Below are 20403 nucleotides of genomic sequence, written 5' to 3'. Positions count from 1 at the left end.
AGTGATTGATCAGACACTGCAAGCTCCGCCCCTTTTATGTGGTAAATGGTAAATGGTAAATGGACTTGATTTATATAGCGCTTTATCCCCACACTGAAGCAGTCCCAAAGCGCTTTACATATCAGCTCATTCACCCAATCACTCTCACATTCACACACCAGTGGGACAGGACTGACATGCAAGACACTAGTCGACCACTGGGAGCAACTTAGGGTTCAGTGTCTTGCCCAAGGACACTTCGACACATAGTCAGGTACTGGGATCGAACCCCCAACCTCTCGATCAGAAGACGACCCACTACCACCTGAGCCACGGTCGCCCAAGTACCCAGGCTGAAATCACTTGGCTTAAATTAGCTCGTTGTTATTGTGATGGCAAAATTGGTTAATTATGTTTACTCATATATTTACTCATATATTTACTCATATATTTACTCATATATTTACTCATATATTTGCTCATATATTTACTCATATATTTACTCATATATTTACTCATATATTTACTCATATATTTACTCATATATTTACTCATATATTTACTCATATATTTGCTCATATATTTACTCATATATTTGCTCATATATTTACTCATATATTTACTCATATATTTACTCATATATTTGCTCATATATTTGCTCATATATTTACTCATATATTTACTCATATATTTACTCATATATTTACTCATAGACCTTATTCAATTTAATGCTTTAAGTTGTAACTTTTCATTTCTGCTGTCTCATGCTCTTGGAGGTCAGTTGCTCACAATCCCAAAACATAGCTCTATCTGAAGGCCAGATGCACACACACACACACACACACGCACACACACACACACACACACACACACACACACACACACACACACACACACACACACACACATTTCCAAGGCTGAACTGACCTCCTCCTGCTTCTCCTTCTTATCTCTAAGGTGGGGGTAAAACAGCTGAATTGTGTAGAAATGTGTGTGTAACGTGTGATCTTTAGTCAGTCTTTTTGACCATCCTGCTGCCTTTCCTCCCAACAGGATGGGACACTTCTTTTTTTGTATTCCTTTTCATTTAGTTTTATAATAAATCCATTTTTTTTATAAAATCATCAAGCTTTGACTGGACATCATCATTCAACACAGAGCATAATTCATGTCACCAAATGAGGTCAACCTTTGTAGGACAGCTTCTCTCTGACAGGAATGTTTGGTTAGTTGAAGCTGCTAACACAGATTAATATAATCTAGATTCATAACATAGAGTAACATACATTTATACTGTATATGTGTTGTTTTTTAGTTTTATTCCTTTATTGTATTCTGACGCTGGAATTCTGAGATTCTGCATTTTTCTGTATACATTAATCTTTATATGACTGCATTCCTCAGTTTTGTTGTAATAGATTACATCATATACAATAATTTAGAACTATCAAAGTACAAAGAGCTTATTTTATAATAAACCTGACAAAAATCATTGTCAGGTTTTATTAACTGTAGATTAGAATATTGCTTAATGAATAAGGGAGAGCAACACAGAGTGAGAGAGTAACTAATGTGTCAGATCAATAAAAGGAACAGTGTGGAGATTAAATAAAGATTTACTAAATGATAAGAGATTAGTTAATGTATTAAAGGGAGAAATAGTACAATAGAAAGAGGAAAATAACAGAGATGGCAAAAGTACCCACATTATTTACTAGAGTAGGAGTAAAATACCTACAGTATGTAAAAAAATGACTTGAGTAAAAGTAAAAGGTACTGATCCAAATATCTACTCATGTAAATGTACAAAGTACAGGCTCTGAAATTCACCGTCTGTAAAGTTATTAAACACAGGATTATTTATAAATAATCTACTTTAATAATGTTATTATTTGATCAAACACTACATGTCTACTATCCTAATGTACTTCACTATATATTCCTTTAGACATTAGTATTGTACACTTAATGTTAACACATCACACTTCTGAACATTGTGTACACCCCTAGTTATTATGACATAATATGTCATAATAACCAGAGATAAACACAACTACTGTATATGATCTGGTTCTAAAGGAGAACCACAGGTTGTTTCTCTTTTTTTAATATCTGAGTCATGGGTCAGACATTTTTACTGATAAAATAAGATTAAATACAAAATGAATGAATAGTACGCAACCTCATGGTGTGACCCTATAAGTGTCTTTTTTTTTTTTTTTTTGCCTGGGTGGTCCTTGGGGCTGGGGGCCCCATTTTTCTCTGCCGCTCTTTCCTCTTGCTCTCTGTCCCGCTGTCGTGTCCTCCCCCCTCCTCCTCCTTCACTCTTTGTCTGCTTTCCTGTTGGGTTGGGTGTTGAGGGGTTCATCTTGGCCCGGGATGCTAGTGGGGGGGCTGTGGCTTTCGCCTTGGTGCGGGCGGTGCTGCGCTGGGTGGGTTAGCTTCGGGGTGGGCCCGTCGGGGGGCTTGGGGTGGTGGAGTTCATGGCTCCAGGACGGGGGGGTGCTTTGGCTTGGTTCCCGTGCTGGGGCCTCACCTGGTGTCGTACTGGGTGGATGTGTGTGAAGGCGCTGCCTTTGGCTCCTGGCTTGGGAGTTGTTGGTTTGCTGGTTGGGGGCACCGGGCCCTATGGGCGCTGTGCCGTGCCGGGGTGTCCCGGCGGTGGGTCTTTGGGTTGGGCATCTCGGAGCGCGCTCTCCTACCGTCTGGCCGCGGTTTGGTGTGGGGCCGCTCTACCTTGGGCGGGGTATGGCTTCCTCTCTCGTCTGGGGGGCTGGGGCCGCTTACCTGTGGAGGGTGTTGTATTGTGGTGTAGTGCCACCCTGGACCGCTGGGGGATGTGCTGTGGTCCGTGGGGCCGCCATGGTTTGGGGGTTGCCGCGGGGTGGGTCTCCGACTGTGCTGCTCGGTGCGTCCATGGAGCAGGCGGAAATAAACATTGTAAAAATAATCATTATGAAATATATAATTATAATAAAATAATAATTATTAGATATTTAAGAAAAATAAAACATATTTCATAATAATATTACCTTATTTAACAATTGAATGGTCATATTATATATTTGTCTGTTATTTATCAAAATTGTATTTATTTCAAAGTGTTGTTTTTATTTATTTAATTATGACTCTTTTGGGCTTCCATACATGAGGGCTTCCTGTCCTTCTCTCAGCGCTGTACAGCCCTAATAGCGTTATTTGTTTTGACCACTAGCTTAGTAGCGGTGTTCACCGCTGAGAGATGTTTTATTAGATTATTAATAACTTACGTATGAAGAGAACACTTGACATGTATTTTTTACAGCAGCAGGTTAAAGTAGTGATTGTACTTACACGCTGTAAACACCAGTTTTAAATCAATAGATTGGCTGATTGAGCCGCTGGGTCAGAACTGTTGACACATATCGGTGTCGTGGCACCAAAAAAAAAAGGGCTTATAGGCTATATGTGTATATACTGTATATATATATATATATATAACCAGCCTTTTTGGGAAATGTAAGGAGTAGAAAGTACCGATATTTATGTTGAAAATGTAACGGAGTAAAAAGTCGACAGAGAAATAAATGCTTTTAAAAGTACAAAATAACTAAAAAATCTACTTTAATAAGTAACAAAGTATTTGTACTTTGTTACTTACCATCTCTGCTTATTGCATAAGCACAGTTTAAGTGGTTGATCAAAAACACCCTAAAACATTTGGTTTGCAGAATGTCATAAAAACAAACTGTAAAATCACATCAGATATTATGATGGCACATGATAAAGATTTTAAACGTGCTCAGATGGAAGGACATACCGTCTTATCTCTGATAAAGGGAGACGAGCTGATTTTATCTGTGATATTAAAACAACAGAGGTTTCATTCACATTATGATTGACTCATACAAGTCTAATGATGACCTGATCCTATTCCTGTTTATAATCAATCACTGGCTTTTCCGCTCGTTATGTTAAATACAACTGTGAAAAGAAGCAGAAAATGAATGTCTTAACATTACTAAAACTCAAATGAACACTTCCAGTTCTGGTTATTGGAGGAATTTTTTGTGGGAAAAAATAATTTTTTATCATCCTACAAATGAAACATCTTCAGAAAGTTCAGACAAGTTATGGACAGTGTTGGAGAAAGTGTGGAGACTCTCGGGCAAATCACTTCCATGTTTTCTGGGACTGCACGATGATACACCCCTACTGATGTGATGTAGTGGAGGATATATACTGTATAATAATGATTTTTGTACAATTTACCTTGGTAATATATCTCCCTCAACTAATGTTACGAATAAATATTTGATTAACATAATGTTAGTAACTCGCCAGTAAAAAATCTATTACAAGAAGATGGCTATCAAAAGAGGAGTGGATTGTAGTTGTTAAAGAAATATGTGACAAAAAAAAACTAACTTTTTCCTTGAACATACGCATGGACAAATTCACTACATACTGGAGGAAATGGATAAACAGCCCCTCTTTATAACAGGATGTTACCTACAGTATGGAACTATTGTGTACTGTTGATTGTTTGTTTTTGTACACTTACTGTATATGAAGAGACTTCTGCTCGGTTTGGATGGAGAAAAAAGACTATGGACAGTGCTCCTCAACCCTGGATCTAGCACCATCTCATCTTCTTGTTATGATTCTGCTTCCTCCTGCCTATTTTTCTCATCCATCTGTGCTTTCTTATGTTTTGTTCCTTGTTTTTTTGGAAACTAAAATAAATGACTTTACAAAAATAAAGTAAAAAAACAGACAGGATTTACCTGCAACCACGTTTACTGAAGACTGACATTTACATCTACACATCATCATCATCATCATCATCATCATCATCACCATCATCATCATCACCATCATCATCATCATCATCATCATCATCACCATCATCATCATCATCATCATCATCATCATCATCATCATCATCATCATCATCACCTGTGTGTAGTTATGTTGTGTGCTTTGTGTTGTGTGTTACTGGAACTACAGGAACTGGTTCTGATGGTTTTGATTGTGTAACATTCAGCGTCAGATTCACAATCACAGCAACAATCAAGAATCAAAGACCAGAACCAGAACCAAGACTAGAAGGTCTGTAGAGAACTGCTGTATTTAAACCATGCAGGACATCAGCTCTCCAGGACCAGAAACAGGGCCACTGTGATCCAGGTCCTGATTCAGGTTCTGGTTCTGGTTCTGGTTCTGGGTAATTGTGACATTGGTCCTTTGGCTCTGAGCTCAGTTCACGGTTCAGGGCGTCGAATGGAGGCGTGGCCTCTGGATTTGTTCGATGATTTCTTTTCTCTCTGTGAGGGTCGCGTTTGTCCGATGGGCAGAGCCGAGCTGGGGGGCGTGGCCTGAGCTGGCTCGACAATGGTGTTTATGACTGTGGGGACAGGAAGTGAGTGGTGATGTCAGAATAATCTCATCCATCCTTCATCCATCCTTCATCCATCCATCCATCCATCCATCCATCCATCCATGGGTACCTTCCAGTTGTCTCTGGACCTTCTGCAGCTCCCTGAGGATGTTGGAGATCTCCTGAAACACATGACCAGTTAGACCAGTTGGGCTCAGGAGGTCTACACGTGTCCCTGGAGGTGAAGTGGTCTGACTAACCTGGTTGGAGGTCTTCAGCAGCGGTGCTTCATTGTCTGCTATCATCTGAGCTTCTATTTCCTCCCAAACGCAAGCCTTGTTCTGGAACAGAACCCTGAGAGGAGAAACCAGTGTGAGTCAGAGCGGGATCCCCAGGGACTCCTGGAGCTGTGGGCTCAACTCACTTCATCTTCTGAGCCAGCTGCTCCGTGTTCTCTCTGATAACCTGGGACAGCTGAGACACCGGATTCAACATCAGGTTGTCCACCATCACCTGGAAGGTTCCCAGGGAGCAGGAGGAGAGCAAGGGATGTTTACAGCACCGCATTGAGAACCAAACCAAAAACTAACCTAACATAACATAACTTAACCTAACATAACCTAAACCAAACTAAACTCACAAACCTAAACTAACCAAAACTAACCAAACCTAAACTAAACTAAACTAAACTAAACTAATCTAACCTGAACTTAAAAAACCTAAACTAAACTAACTTAAACTAACCAAACCACAAACTATCCTAAACATAAAATAAACTTAAACTAAACTAACCTAACCTAAACTTATTATAAACTAACTAAACTAACCATAAACTAACCTAAAAATAAACTAAACTAAACTAAACTAAGCTAAAGGTATTATAAACTAACTAAGCTAAGCATAAACTAACCTAAAACTAAACTAAACTAAACTAAACCTGAAATAAACTAAACTAAACAAACCCTGAAATAAACTAACCTAAACATAAACTAAACAAACCTAACGTAAACTGAACTAATCGAACCTAAACTAAACTAAACAAACATTAACTAACCTAACCAAACCTGAACTAACTTAACTCTGTCTGTATCTGTGTCAGTATCTGTGTCTGTTTGTCTGTATCTGTTTGTCTGTATCTGTGTCTGTGTCTGTATCAGTCTGTGTCTGTGTCTGTCTGTGTCTGTATCTGTATCTGTATCTGTGTCTGTATCTGTGTCTGTGTCTGTGTCTGTATCTGTGTCTGTGTCTGTGTCTGTGTCTGTATCTGTGTCTGTGTCTGTTTGTCTGTGTCTGTGTCTGTGTCTGTGTCTGTATCTGTGTCTGTTTGTCTGTGTCTGTGTCTGTGTCTGTGTCTGTGTCTGTGTCTGTATCTGTGTCTGTGTCTGTGTCTGTGTCTGTGTCTGTGTCTGTATCTGTGTCTGTGTCTGTGTCTGTATCTGTGTCTGTGTCTGTATCAGTCTGTGTCTGTATTTGTATCTATATCTGTGTCTGTGTGTCTGTCTGTACATATTAAAAACTAACTAAACTAACCATAAACTAACCTAAAAAAACTAAACTAACCAAACTTTAACTAAGTTAACCTAACAAACACCAAAGTAAACTAAATAACCAAACCTAAACTAAACTAAACTAAACTAAACTAAACTAAACTAAACTAAACTAAACTAAACTAAACTAAACTAAACTAAAATAAAATAAACTAAACTAAACTAAACTAAACTAAACTAAACTAAACTAAACTAACTAAACCTAACCATAAACTAAATCAAATTACACTAACCCGAAACTAAACTAACCTAACCTAACTTAAACTAAACTAAACTAAACTAAACTAACAAACATAAACTAAACTAACCTAACCAAACCAAACCTGAACTAACTTAAAAAACCTAACCTAACCTAAACTGTCTGTGTCAATGTCTGTTTGTGTTTGTCTGTATCTGTGTGTGTGTATGTGTGTCTGTGTCTGTATCTGTATCTGTCTGTGTCTGTGTCTGTCTGTCTCTCTGTCAGTGTCTGTGTCTATATCTGTATCTGTGTCTGTATCTGTCTGTGTCTGTATGTCTGTCTGTATCTGTGTCTGTGTGTGTCCATCTGTCTGTGTCTGTATGTCTGTCTGTATCTGTGTGTCTGTCTGTCAGTGTCAGTGTCAGTGTCAGTGTCAGTGTCAGTGTCAGTGTCTGTGTCTGTATCTGTGTCTGCGTCTGTCTGTATCTATGTCTGTCTGTATCTATGTCTGTGTCTGTATGTATGTCTGTATGTATCTGTGTGTGTCTGTGTCTGTGTCAGTGTCTGTTAACATCTGTAATCAAATGTGGAGCAGCATCTCTGAACAATGACCTCTTCATGATTCCTCAGAGGTGGTTGCATTTCGAGTGCTTTAATGTTTGAGTCCAGAGAGGGGGCGGAGCCTGGGGGAAGCTTCTGGAAGTTTAAACCGATTTCAGGGATACACTGGATTAGCTGTAAAACAGACACCCCCCCCCCCCATCACCCACCCACCCATTCAGTCAGGGGTCAGAGGTCGCAGTGGACACATGCAGTGAGGGAGGGGGGTTAGTCCTGGGAGTACACGGGAAGTGAGGGTGAGGGGCAGGGAATGTGTTAGCCAATGAATCAAGCCTTTCTGACTGTCCCTGGATGCATTACATAATCCTCTCTCATTTGTTCATATCTCCTTTAGTTATAGTTAGTAGTCTAAGTGCTAATGGTCATCTAGATGCTAATGGTCGTCTAGGTACTAATGGTCGTCTAGGTGCTAATGGTCGTCTATATGCTAGGGGTCGTCTCGATGCTAATGGTCGTCTAGGTACTAATGGTCATCTAGATGCTAACGTCGTCTAGGTGCTAATGGTCATCTAGGTGCTATTGGTTGTCTAGGTGCTAATGGTCGTCAAGGTACTAATGGTCGTCTAGGTGCTAATGGTTGTCTATATGCTAGGGGTCGTCTCGATGCTAATGGTTGTCTAGGTACTAATGGTCATCTAGGTGCTAATGGTCGTCTAGGTACTAATGGTCGTCTAGGTGATAATGGTCGTCTAGGTGCTAATGGTCATCTAGATGCTAACGTCGTCTAGGTGCTAATGGTCATCGAGGTGCTATTGGTTGTCTAGGTGCTAATTGTCGTCTAGATATTAATGGTCGTCTTGGTGCTAATGATCATCTAGATGTTAATGGTCGTCAAGGTACTAATAGTTGTCTAGGTGCTAATGGTTGTCTAGGTGCTAATGGTCGTCTAGATGTTAATGGTCATCTTGGTGCTAGTGGTCACCTAGGTGCTAATGGTCGTCTATATGCTAGGGGTCACCTCGATGCTAATGGTCATCTAGGTGCTATTGGTTGTCTAGGTGCTAATGGTCGTCTAGGTACTAATGGTCGTCTAGGTGCTAATGGTCGTCTATATGCTAGGGGTCGTCTCGATGCTAATGGTTGTCTAGGTACTAATGGTCATCTAGGTGCTAATGTTTGTCTAGGTACTAATGGTTATCTAGATGTTAATGGTCGTCTAGGTGCTAATGGTTATCTAGATGCTAATGGTCGTCTAGATGCTAATGTCGTCTCAGTCTAATGGTTGCCTAGATGCTAATGGTTGTCTAGGTGCTAATGGTTGTCTAGATGTTAATGGTCGTCCAGGTGCTAATTGTTGTCTAGGTACTAATTGTCGTCTAGGTGCTAATGGTCATCTAGGTGCTAATGGTCATCTAGATGCTAGGAGTCGTCTCGATGCTAATGGTCATCTAGGTACTAATGGTCGTCTAGCTGCTAATGGTCGTCTAGATGCTAATGTCGTCTAGATGCTAATGGTCATCTAGGTACTAATGGTCGTCTAGGTGCTAATGGTTGTCTAGATGCTAATGATCGTCTAGGTCTTAATGGTCATCTAGATGTTTATGGTCGTCTAGGTGCTAATGGTTGTCTAGGTACTAATGGTCGTCCAGATGTTTATGATCGTCTAGGTGCTAATGGTTATCTAGATGCTAATGGTCATCTAGATGCTAATGTTGTGTAGATGCTAATGGTTGTCTAGATGCTAATGTTGTGTATATGCTAATGTTGTGTAGATGCTAATGGTTGTCTAGATGCTAATGTTGTGTATATGCTAATGTTGTGTAGATGCTAATGATTGTCTAGATGCTAATGGTTGTCCAGATGCTAATGGTCGTCTAGATGATATTGGTCCTTTAGATGCTATTGGTCGTCTAGATGCTAATGGTTGTCCAGATGCTAATGGTCGTCTAGATGATATTGGTCGTCTAGATGCTAATGGTCGTCAAGATGCTAATGGTCATCTAGATGCTAGGGGTTGTGTAGATACTAATGGTTGCATGCTATAGTTGTGTAGTTTTTGGTTGGCTCACCTCCTCCTGGGCAGAGATGGTAGCAGCCGGTGTAATGGCTTGAGAGCTCGATGACTGTGAGTCTCCATCTCCGGCCACGTCGTTGATCTCCTGGGCGAGGATAGCCAGATCTTTGGCCAGGTCCTGACTGAGTCTACACAAGAGGAGGATCAGAGTTCTATTCCCACAGCGAGTCAATCACTCTACAAACAAAGCAGGGAACCTGTTTCTATTAAAAATGATCCAATTTGATTATTCCTTTCAACCTTAATGGTAGAAAAAGTAGAACATGGACTTTTACAGACATGATCCAAACATTAGAGAGGAGGATCTCAGTCACACACAGAAAGCCATTCCTGTCACTTAGTATCTTCTTACTTGGCAATCTCAGCACTGTGTGTGGACCAATTCTGATAGGGGTCAACATCGCTAGGGCCCACGTCCTCCTCAGTCTGCAGGGACTTAGACTTGGATCTGCAGTGGGTCACAGTAGCATCAGAGGGACAAGAGAAGCTCTTGGTCTTTGACGCACCAACACCAGCTTGGTATTCCTCCTCAGAGGAAGATGATAAGCCAGAACCTTTGTGTCTGTGCCCTGACCCTGAAATAAAATGACTAAGATGAACACAGACTCCCACCAATCATGAAGGTTCCTGTTTCTGTGATGCTCAGAGCTTAGGGTTTTTCACACTCAGAGGACTCACCTGGATACTTGGCTCCACTGGACCGGGTACGAGTCAGACGTTGTTTTCCTGAAGCTTCATTCCCTACTTTGTTCCCCTGCCTGCCATCATTCCCTGAAGTCTTCCGGGAGGCTACACTGGAGTTGAGGTTCCTGGTAGAGAGAGAAGTACGTCCTGCAGAAGCAACCTCGATGTCACCAGAAGCTGTGAAGGACCCGGTCCTCTTCCTTGGCATAGCTAGAATGTCCAACCGGGAAAGCTTCTTTCCCTCAGCAGACACTCTGGATGGGGCCGTAATATGGTCTGAGTTCTGGGAGCCTCGGTCAGTCTCTGTGCCTTCGTTATCTGATGCCTCTCCCAGGCGAGCCCGGCGAAGCATTGAGGCCCGGGTTGGCCGTGGTGCTGATAAACTGTTGGACCGTGTCAGAACTTGCTGGGTTGTCATCTTCTGCGTCTTAACCATTTCCTCCTTCTGCAGAAGCACAACGACCTTCTTACTGTGGCTGGATGAAAGCGTAACATCATGATCGGAGGACATTGCTTCCACTTCGTGTGGACTAGAAAGCTGCTGGCCAACAGAGAGGTCCAGAGAGCCACGTTTTCCTGTGCTGCGACGCATCTGGAGTCGTTTAGCAGCTTCAGTCTTGTTTGGAGCATCGGCAACCTTCTGAATGCGGCGTTTCTCTGAGAGACGTTCACGAGCACTGAGCTGTTGTCTGTTCTCCTGATTGGACACGCTTGAGGATGACCGGTCTTTCTGGTTCCTGACAGCAGGACGTTTTTTAGAGGTGGAGCTAACCGGAGTGTTCTTGCTGCTGACCTGACTCACTGTGCTCGCCGTGTCAACGTCTGACTCGGACAGGGAGTTGTGATCAGGGGAGCTGCCTTTCTTGGAAACTGAAAAGGGAAACTTTTCATCAAAGATTGACTCTTGGTACTGGAAGGTGTCCCTGCTTTGTTCCAGGTCTCTGATGGATGGGTGACTGGAAATGTGCGGAAGCTTCTTCATCTGGACAGTGTCATTGGGCCTGTCTTTAGTAAAGCTCTCCTGTCGTATGATAGCAGACACAACACTCTCTTTTGTAGGAACAGCTTCTTTGTCTGGCGTCCGGAGGTTTGGAGCAGAGTTGTTGGTTTTGATGCCTGTTCCTCGAGGTTCGTTCCCACTAAGGTGCCGGATGAGGATGGTGGTAGGGGGAGGCTTTGGTGAAAGATCTCCTACCTTCTCAGACTGACCTGGACTTTGAGCTGAGTCATCAGAGCCAATGTAGAAGGAGGTAAATTTAGTAGTTGGAGACATTTTCTCATTTTTTTTATTTAAATGACATTGAGCACCAGGAGAAATGATCCCAGGCTTAATTTCCAGAGTTGGCAGGTCATCAGAACGGCTGGCATCACTCAGGCTGTCTGGGTCAACGTCGTCCTGGACTGACAAATGCTGGGAAGATTCTCTGGAATGAAGAGGACCTGGGTCTCTAGTCAGAGTGTCCTGGATTTGATAGGACTTGTGGCGGATCAGAATACCTGGGACAAAGCTTTCCATTTGGTCTGGGGGTACTTGAGGCAGGAGCCTTCTTGGCCTGGAGCTGAAGCTCGTTTCTGACTCAGCGTTATCATAGCTGCAGCTTCCTGTCGATCGAGTCTGGAGGCCAAAATCTAAGAAGACAAACAGTTCACACCTCACTTTCTATCCTGGATCTCCGATTCAAATAGTAACAAGCAGTACTGTGGAGTACATTGTCTGACTAACCCCAGTCTTGGTCCTACAGACACATTGAGAATGCTGCCCTGAAATTCTTGTGTGACAATAGATGATGTTGATGGTTTGAGAAGGACGAGGGGAGACAGGAAGTCTGTACGTCACTGTCGGTATTGTGTGTGTGTGTGTGTGTGTGTGTGTGTGTGTGTGTGTGTGTGTGTGTGTGTTGCTTGGGGGGAGCAGCAATCAGCACCTTCCTCTCTATCTCCATGAGACAAGGTTGGACAAGGCTCCGGATAGTTGTCAGCGAGGCTGGCCCAGCGGGAAACCCACTTTGGTCCCTCAAACCCAGCTGGAACCTGCAGATAAACAAGAAGAAGCAGAGTTAGAGTTAAAGAAATAAATGGGTCGAAAGAGCCGGACTGCATGCACCCGGGAAATACCTGCACAGGGTCACACAGAGCAACTGAGATCAGACCCTGTAACGGGTCCAGGAGTTCATCGTTACCATCCACAATTATAGGTCGATTCTCCGGGGGGTCCAAGATACCAAACACCTGTCAGGGCAGAGTCATGCATGAGGAGTACCAGGGGCCACGGCACAAGGCAACTGTACGGGGCAACGATGCGGGGCAATGGTACAAGACAACAGTTTGGGGCCTGCAGGGAAGACTGATCAACAACATTAAATACTCTGATTACTTGTGTCTACGGATGTCCGAATACAACTTTCTTTCTTTTGATATGATATTGATATTTCAGCCTTGGATTTTGGTTGATATCAATGTCAGCATGAACCAGACTATTATGATTTCAATGAAAACTAGAACTGCAAGCAGTTATGAAAGGGGGCCAAGCCTTCCCGCGCGACTCGACCCCCAGGTTTCGCGGAACCTGTGGAAGTACGTCACGAAGGATGACGGGCTTGGGGCGAGGATCATGACACAGGCCAACGTGCCATTTGCTGTGAACAGGTGGATACGAAGTTTTGGGAGATGTGATTTAAAATGTGAAAGTTACAGGCCAAAATGTTTTCACACCCATTATAGCGCCACCTAGTGGCGCACATTTTGGTATGGGTAAAAACCGGTCTTGTCATTTAAGAGATAGAAATTTCCCATTATTGCAGCGCCCCCTAAATTGTTAAAATTTTGCTCATACCCTCACAGTCACATGCCAACCAAGGATCTCAAATTTGGTGTTTTTAGTATTTATTTTGACCGAGATATGCACCAGTTTGTGTTTTTATAGTTAGGTAGAAAATTTAACTCGATAATAATTTGCGCATATTTTGTCAGAACAAAATTCTGACAAAATATGCCAAACTTCAGATCAGAATCAACTGAAGACTCTACGTGCCAAGTTTCATGCTGATTAGACAAAACCCCAAAGATGAATTTGAAAAAGTAGTTTTTTGATATGTAGTGACTTACAAAGAGCAATGTGCTGTGGGAATTGGTGTGGTCTATGTCAGAAGATGCAAATCTATGTAGGAAACATGTGGATATGAAGTTTTTAAAGATGTGAATTAAATTGTGAAAGTTAAAGGCCAAAATTTTTTTGCAATTATAGCGCCACCTAGTGGCGCAATTTTTGGTATGGATGGTCTGTGTGGTCTTCTATATCTACTCTGTAAAATTAACTGCCCTCAACATAATAATTCAGCAGTAATAAATGTTTGTTTATTTATGTGTTATGATGTAATAAGCCACGCCCACTTTTGCCAATCGCGAATAACTTTGAGATATCACCTCAGGAGGGACCCACCAAATTTAGTAAAAATTTGTCTTGCCAGTTAAAAGACATAAATATTCGTTATTTGTAGCGCCCCCTAGTGGTCTACATCATTCAAATTTGGCACATTTCCTCACAGTCACATGCCAACTAAGGATCTCAGATTTGGTGGTGTTAGCATTTTTTTTTACTGAGATATGCTCCAGTTCGCATTTTTATTGCTAGCTAGAAAATTTTACTTGTTAATAATTTGCGCATAATTTACCCGAACAAACTCATTTAGTTAACTGTATATCACGTCCAACTGAAGACTCTACGTGCCAAGTTTCACGCTGATTGGACAAAACCCCAAGGAGGAGTTCGAAAAAGTAGGTTTTCCAGTTTTTGCAATTTTGCTCCAAGAAAAGTTAGGCGGAAATGGGCGTGGCCTAGCCCAGGTGATTCAGTGCTATTCAAGGAATCTGTGGATATGAAGGTTTTAAATTTGTAACAAACGGTGTGGGAGTTATTGGCAAAAACGCGTTGACCTTTGTTATAGCACCACCTGCTAGCGGATATATGTGAATTTTTGCGTCCAAGGTATGCAGGGTGGTCTGGACCCACCCCCCCAAAGGGCTCGCCCTACCTTGCACGGTTCAGCCTGCAGCACCACTTTTACCAGGGGGAACATAATAAATATAATAAATATAATAAAATCCTTATGATTACAATAGGGTTCCTAGCACCGCTGGTCCTAGGAACCACATATGCTTACATACGCGGTTCCCTGGCCCCGCGGGCTTGGCCCCCTAATAACCTCAACATATCCAATAAAAACACGACATATTATATCAAAGATTTTTGATGCAGGAATATACATACTTGTAGGGTCAGGACACCCTTAGTGAGTGTGTGTGCGTGTGTGTGTGTGTGTGTGTGTGTCACCTGGTCTATCATGCTTCGGGCCTGTTCCACCTCCTGGTCCGGGGCCTCCGTTTCGATAGTGTACGTTCCAGCGTCGCTCAGGCTGTCGTCCTCCTCTGTTCGGCCCCTCCCTCGATGGTCATCGTGGAATCCTGCAGAGGAAACCATTGACAACACGGGGGTCCGGTGGGGAGAGGCGGTGTTGGTGGGAAAAGTGGTGGAGCTTTGTAAAGCAGCAGGTTCCCGTGGGAGGGGGGTCCTCATTTTGGGAGGCAAGGCCATTACAGGCGGTGCAGAATGTGGAGGAGGGGACACGGGGTCTCTCTGAGTGACGTCCTGCAGGAAGTCAAACTCTTGAGTTAGCCTGGACTTCCTGCCCACGCTGCCAAAGGGTCGAACCACTGCGCTGGTTTCGCCATCCATCCGGTCCCTTTTCAGAGAGCTGGACCTCTGTTGTACATTCAGGGGGACGCTGACATGCTGGGTGGGGGAGACGTTACCGTGGACGGAGGCTGGCCTCTCCCCACCTTTACGGCGCTCCAGCTTTGCTTTGAGGACGGGGTTGGAGTCAGCCTGGGCGGGACTGTGCGTGAAGGACTGGGAGCGCCTTTTTCTAGGATTATCGTCAAGGAACTCAATGATAAAAGCCTGCTGGGTGAGGTGCTCTGATTGAGGCTGAGGGGGGAGGGCAGCCTGCTCCTGGACCAGTAGAACTGTTTGGATCTGCGGGGCCTCACCTGATTGGACAGAGGGAGGAGACTCAGTCCTGTCTGGAAGGACCGGATCCTCTGAGTCGCTCTGAGTCCCGTCTTCGTGATGGTGACCTGAAATGGAAGAGACGCACAAACAGTAACAAACCTGCGCCACCTACTGGCACAGTGAGTATGTAAACAAACTATGAAGGCGTTAAAAACAAATGGTTAGGCTCCACATGGTGGTGATGATTCAGCTCTTTAACCTTTGAGTAGAAACCTCCACACTGACCTTTGAGGGTCTTGATATTCATGGCTAGGTCACTCTTGGTGCTGTAAACGTCGTCACACTGTGGCTGTTTCCTCACCCTGCTGACATCACTGTGGACCAACCAATCACACACCTTGCTCTGTGCTGACATGACCTCGGTGGGAGCTGCTGGTTGGCTGGCCTTAGTGGGGGGAGCTTTTCTCTGACGGGTGGAAAACTTGGTGATGTGGTCTTTGATCTTTATCTTTCCGGGTGTGCAGTCATCGAACTCAATGGTGAAGGAGGCGTGGCTCTGAACGACGGGCGGGGTGACGGTGGGAGGAGACGGGGGTGGGTCCGTGTCTTTGGTTGGAATCTCATGGAGGTCGTCCATCGCTGCGGTCCGCCCATGATGAAGGTCTTTAGTGGGAACATCAAAGAATCCGTGTTCTTGTTGGAAAGAAGAATAGACTCGAGTCAGAGACAGAACCGTCTTTATCTGGAGGAGTGTTATGGCAATTTTTATATTCATCATCATATCGTCAAATGTGTGTTCATGTGTACAATTTGTCATGTTTTAATACATGATGACTGCATTACTCTTTGCACTTTTGAACAGCTGAGTCATGTTAGATTAAACAGTACAGATCGTATTGTACTCAGTGCAACACAGAGTCTCTGCTGAAGGCGAAACTCAACCTCACATGCAGATACACACGAACACACACTATCAAGGATAGATAAGAGTGGCGCCCAATCTTCCTCATAATATACACGTCTTCATCATCCTCAAACGTTTCCACTGTTGGGAATCTGACTCCTCCTTCTCCTCACCTCAGGGTGGAACTTTTTCTGTTATCTGTATAAAAGCTTAAGCTGTGAAACTGTTAGTTAGAGTGGGTCTTGCCTTTTTGCTCTGCCACGAGCCTTTTGCTTTTCATTCTTTCAGGATGGAAGCTTCTTTTTTACTCCTTTTTTATTTAATTTTATAATAAATCTTTTTATAAAATCATCAATGCTTGACTCCATCATTCAACCAGAGCATAAATCATGTCTCCAAATTAGGTCAACCGCAAATTTGCCGTGACAGGAAGAACGTCTGAGAAAACACAGACACAACACTGTCTGTGTGTATGTCTGTTATTGATTGAATACCTTCGTTGCTTCCATAGTCCTCGTCCCCCCACCAGGAGGGCTGACCATAGAGTGGGGTCGGTCGACTGACCGGAATGTCGGAGGGACGGACGCTAGCGTCAGTAGCACCAGGTCCCTGGTTCTGGTTCTGGGTTTCTTGGTGTTTGGTTCTGTTCTCGTCTGTCCTCAGACTGACCTGCAACTGACTGCTGTACTTCTCATGCTGCAACACAACAGACACACACTGAAGTTTTTACACAGACACAGACACAGACATAGACACACACCTTTAAAGCTTCCTCAGGGACTTTGTGTTGACTTTTTTCCAGAATGTAAACGTGAGAATGTAAGCACTGAATTTAGGAAGGTAACACACACACACACACGCACACACACACACACCCACACACACACACACACACACACACACACACACACACACACACACACACACACACACACACACACACACACACACACAAACACACACACACACACACTCTGAAGGATATCGTATCCAAAGCGGAGGATGTCAGACAGTTTGAGGGTAATGTAGGTCTGATCAGGAATACGAAGATCATTTACAAACGTCTGAAACAAAAAAACAGTTTGAGCAGATCATATGTGTGTGCGTGCGCGTGTGTGTGTGTGTGTGTGTCTCACTCCGTTCAGGCTGCCCAGGTCTTTAACCAGATGTTCGTCTGTTGTTGGGTTGTAGTTTATCACTGCATGTTGTTTGTCCACACTGCGAGACTGTAAACACACACACACACACACACACACACACACACACACACACACACACACACACACAATGGTGATTTGATTGATTTATCTCGTAGAATATTCATCTTCTTCTCCATAGCTTCACTACAACATTAGGGCGGCAGTAGCTCAGTCCGTAGAGACACCGGGTGGCCGGTTCATGTCCCAATGCAGACCAAAATATGGAAATTGTTCTGGTAGCTGGAGAGGGGCCAGGGCACTTCTCGAGCACTGCTGAGGTGCCCTTGAGCAAGGCACCAAACCCCAACACTGCTCTGGTACGCTCCCTTCATTGTAAAGCAGCCCCACTCTGACATCTCTCCATTAATGCATGTCCACAGGTCCTGTTTGTGCATGTGTGTGATTCAGGTCTATGTGTGTGAGAAACATGTCCCTAAAAATAACAGAGTGCAATGTCATTTCCCTTCAGGGATTATTGAAGTAATTCAAAATTAAAAAAAAAAAAATTCAACGTTTCGATTGATTTTGCATTTATTAGTCATCTGTCTGTCACTGGTCAGTTGCTCTCGTCAGTTGCTCACCTGTAACATGAGCTCACAATCCTCCCGTCCCACAAAGATCATCTCTCGGGGCAGACGGTGTCGACAGCCCGAGCTGCTCACCAGGAACCAGCAGGTCAAGCTCATGTTGGGGGCGGAGCTACGCTGAGGTCATCCTGAGATAAGGACATCAGCACAGACAGGGTCAGGGGGCAGAGCCAATATCCACTGTTCCCTCCTATCTCCTTTCCTATCCACTGTTCCCTCCTATCTCCTTTCCTATCCACTGTTCTGTCACCCTGGAAGTGTTTAAGTGGTGGCCATGATAAAGAACGTCCGAGTTCTATTTAAGCTCAGTAAAAGAGGCTCAATGTTTCCTTTTTTACCTCCTTTAGCCTAGGAAACACTGATACATCCTTTACCAAAGGAGACGAGATAATAATGACCCACAATTCATTGTGGCAACAACATTTAAAGGGACACACACACCCGAGCACTGACAAATAATGTAGATCATGTAAGTTACCAATACAATAAAATGCCTTGAACAACTTTAAATAAATAATCTGAAACCCATATATTATTATATGTTAGACATATTATCAGATTATAACTGATATAAAAATGATCAGAGACATTTTAATCCACATGATGTTTTATTAATCATAATTAATATTAGTGAGTAGAAGGTGAATGTGATCAACCATTCTCTATGTGACGTTCTTTAGTTTACCTTTAGTTCCTCGTAGCCATGGTAACCTCTTTTCCTTTGATTTACATTCAAACCTGTGATTTATGACATTATATCAGTGGAAAGTGTTAGAAATGAACTTTTAGTTTATTTTAGGACATTTGTAGCTTTATCACCACGACAGACGTCACTGACCTTCATTAACCTTCAGATTATTACGTCACCTAGAGGAAGTGTGTCTGATTGTATAAACAAACGTGATGGCCTTTTCCTAACTCCTTTCATTAACCCTGTGATGTCATCCATGGGGTTAAGGAACAGTGGATAGGAAAGGAGATAGGAGGGAACAGTGGATAGGAAAGGAGATAGGAGGGAACAGTGGATAGGAAAGGAGATAGGAGGGAACAGTGGATAGGAAAGGAGATAGGAGGGAATATTTGCTCACAGCCACAGTGTTTATTCTCTTTTTTGTATTAATCTGTTTTATATTGTGTTTCACTGTTTTTATTATTTATTTATTATTAAAGCTCATTGATATGAACACTTGATCAATGCTAATAATTCACTGCAGCTCTGCATTAATGATGATCATGTGACAATAACACACACAGCTCATTAATGACGTCACGGTACCTGTCAGAGTTAAAGGGCGACCTTGGAGGGTCACCTGTTCACGTGACGTCACCTAATGCGCGCGCACAAACACACGCCCCAGTCAATGAGACGGTGCTGTTGATCTACACACACACACACACACACACACACACACACACACACATCCCCCCGTACCTCCGCCGTGCGCAGTGAAGCGTCACCCAGCTTTGGTCCTGGTCCTGGTCCTGATCCTGGTTCTGATGGAGATGCAGGTCCTGGTCCTGATGCTGCTGTCGCTGCATCCTCCGTCTACGTCCTTGTGACGTACCTGCTGCCACCCGCTGCGTCACCACGCACGGTGCATGTGTGGCGCTTTCAGAATAAAAGCACAGCACCTCCTCACTTTAGATTGCACAAGTAGTTTCATCTATTTTATTATTGCTATTAAATAAATAACTGTATTGTATTTTATAATAGTGACCATCAGCAGCCCTCCCTAAGGACAGCTAAAAAACACTTTATTATAAAAAGAGAGAGCAGTGTTCAACCTAGGGGGAGGGGAACGGGAAAGAGGGAGTCAGGGTAGGACGACAGAAAGTGTGGGGAAGAGTTATATTGTGCTTATTGTGTTGTGTAATCAGTTCAGCCACTCTGGTGACAAGTGACACGACACCTTAAAGAGTAACTAAACCCCTTAACTAAACCCCTTAAAGAGCAACTAAACCCCTTAACTTAACCCCTTAACTAAACCCCTTAAAGAGTAACTAAACCCCTTAAAGAGCAACAAAACCCCTTAAAGAGTAACTAAACTCCTGAAAGAGAAACTAAACCCCTTAACTAAACCCCTTAAAGAGCAACTAAACCCCTTAACTAAACCCCTTAAACAGTAACTAAACCCCTTAACTAAAGCCCTTAAAGAGTAACTAAACCCCTTAACTAAACCCCTTAAAGAGTAACTAAACCCCTCAACTAAATCATTTAAAGAGTACCTAAACCCCTTAACTAAACCCCTTAAAGAGTACCTAAACCTCTTAACTAAACCCCTTAACTAAACCCCTTAAATAGTAACTAAACCCCTTAAAG

General features: G+C 43.1%; 1 protein-coding gene across 3 annotated transcripts; it reads right to left on the bottom strand.

Moving 5' to 3' along the window:
• Positions 1-4750: 4750 nt before the first annotated feature.
• cep170bb (centrosomal protein 170Bb) lies at positions 4751-19649 on the bottom strand. Of its 3 annotated transcripts, none has more exons than XM_028440494.1 (18): positions 19516-19649; positions 18078-18211; positions 17434-17523; positions 17283-17361; positions 17058-17116; positions 16792-16993; positions 15679-16086; positions 14716-15518; positions 12501-12614; positions 12311-12416; positions 10380-12014; positions 10054-10276; positions 9697-9829; positions 7679-7801; positions 5763-5851; positions 5599-5692; positions 5469-5520; positions 4751-5365 (listed from the first exon to the last, which is right to left on the bottom strand). In XM_028440494.1, exons 2-18 carry the CDS (start codon positions 18180-18182, stop codon positions 5223-5225), a joined length of 4458 nt encoding a protein of 1485 aa, XP_028296295.1. In that variant the 5' UTR covers positions 18183-18211; positions 19516-19649; the 3' UTR covers positions 4751-5222. The 3 variants fall into 3 exon arrangements, with proteins under 3 accessions (XP_028296295.1, XP_028296296.1, XP_028296297.1); XM_028440495.1 differs by having other exon boundaries at positions 7679-7762; XM_028440496.1 differs by lacking the exon at positions 7679-7801.
• Between the last annotated feature and the right edge of the window lie 754 nt (positions 19650-20403).

Source organism: Gouania willdenowi, assembly GCF_900634775.1.
Source record: "Gouania willdenowi chromosome 24 unlocalized genomic scaffold, fGouWil2.1 scaffold_320_arrow_ctg1, whole genome shotgun sequence".
Classification (NCBI taxonomy): Eukaryota; Metazoa; Chordata; class Actinopteri; order Blenniiformes; family Gobiesocidae; genus Gouania; species Gouania willdenowi.
The sequence above is the reverse complement of the archived record's forward strand: the minus strand, read 5'-3'. Positions and strand labels throughout refer to the sequence as shown.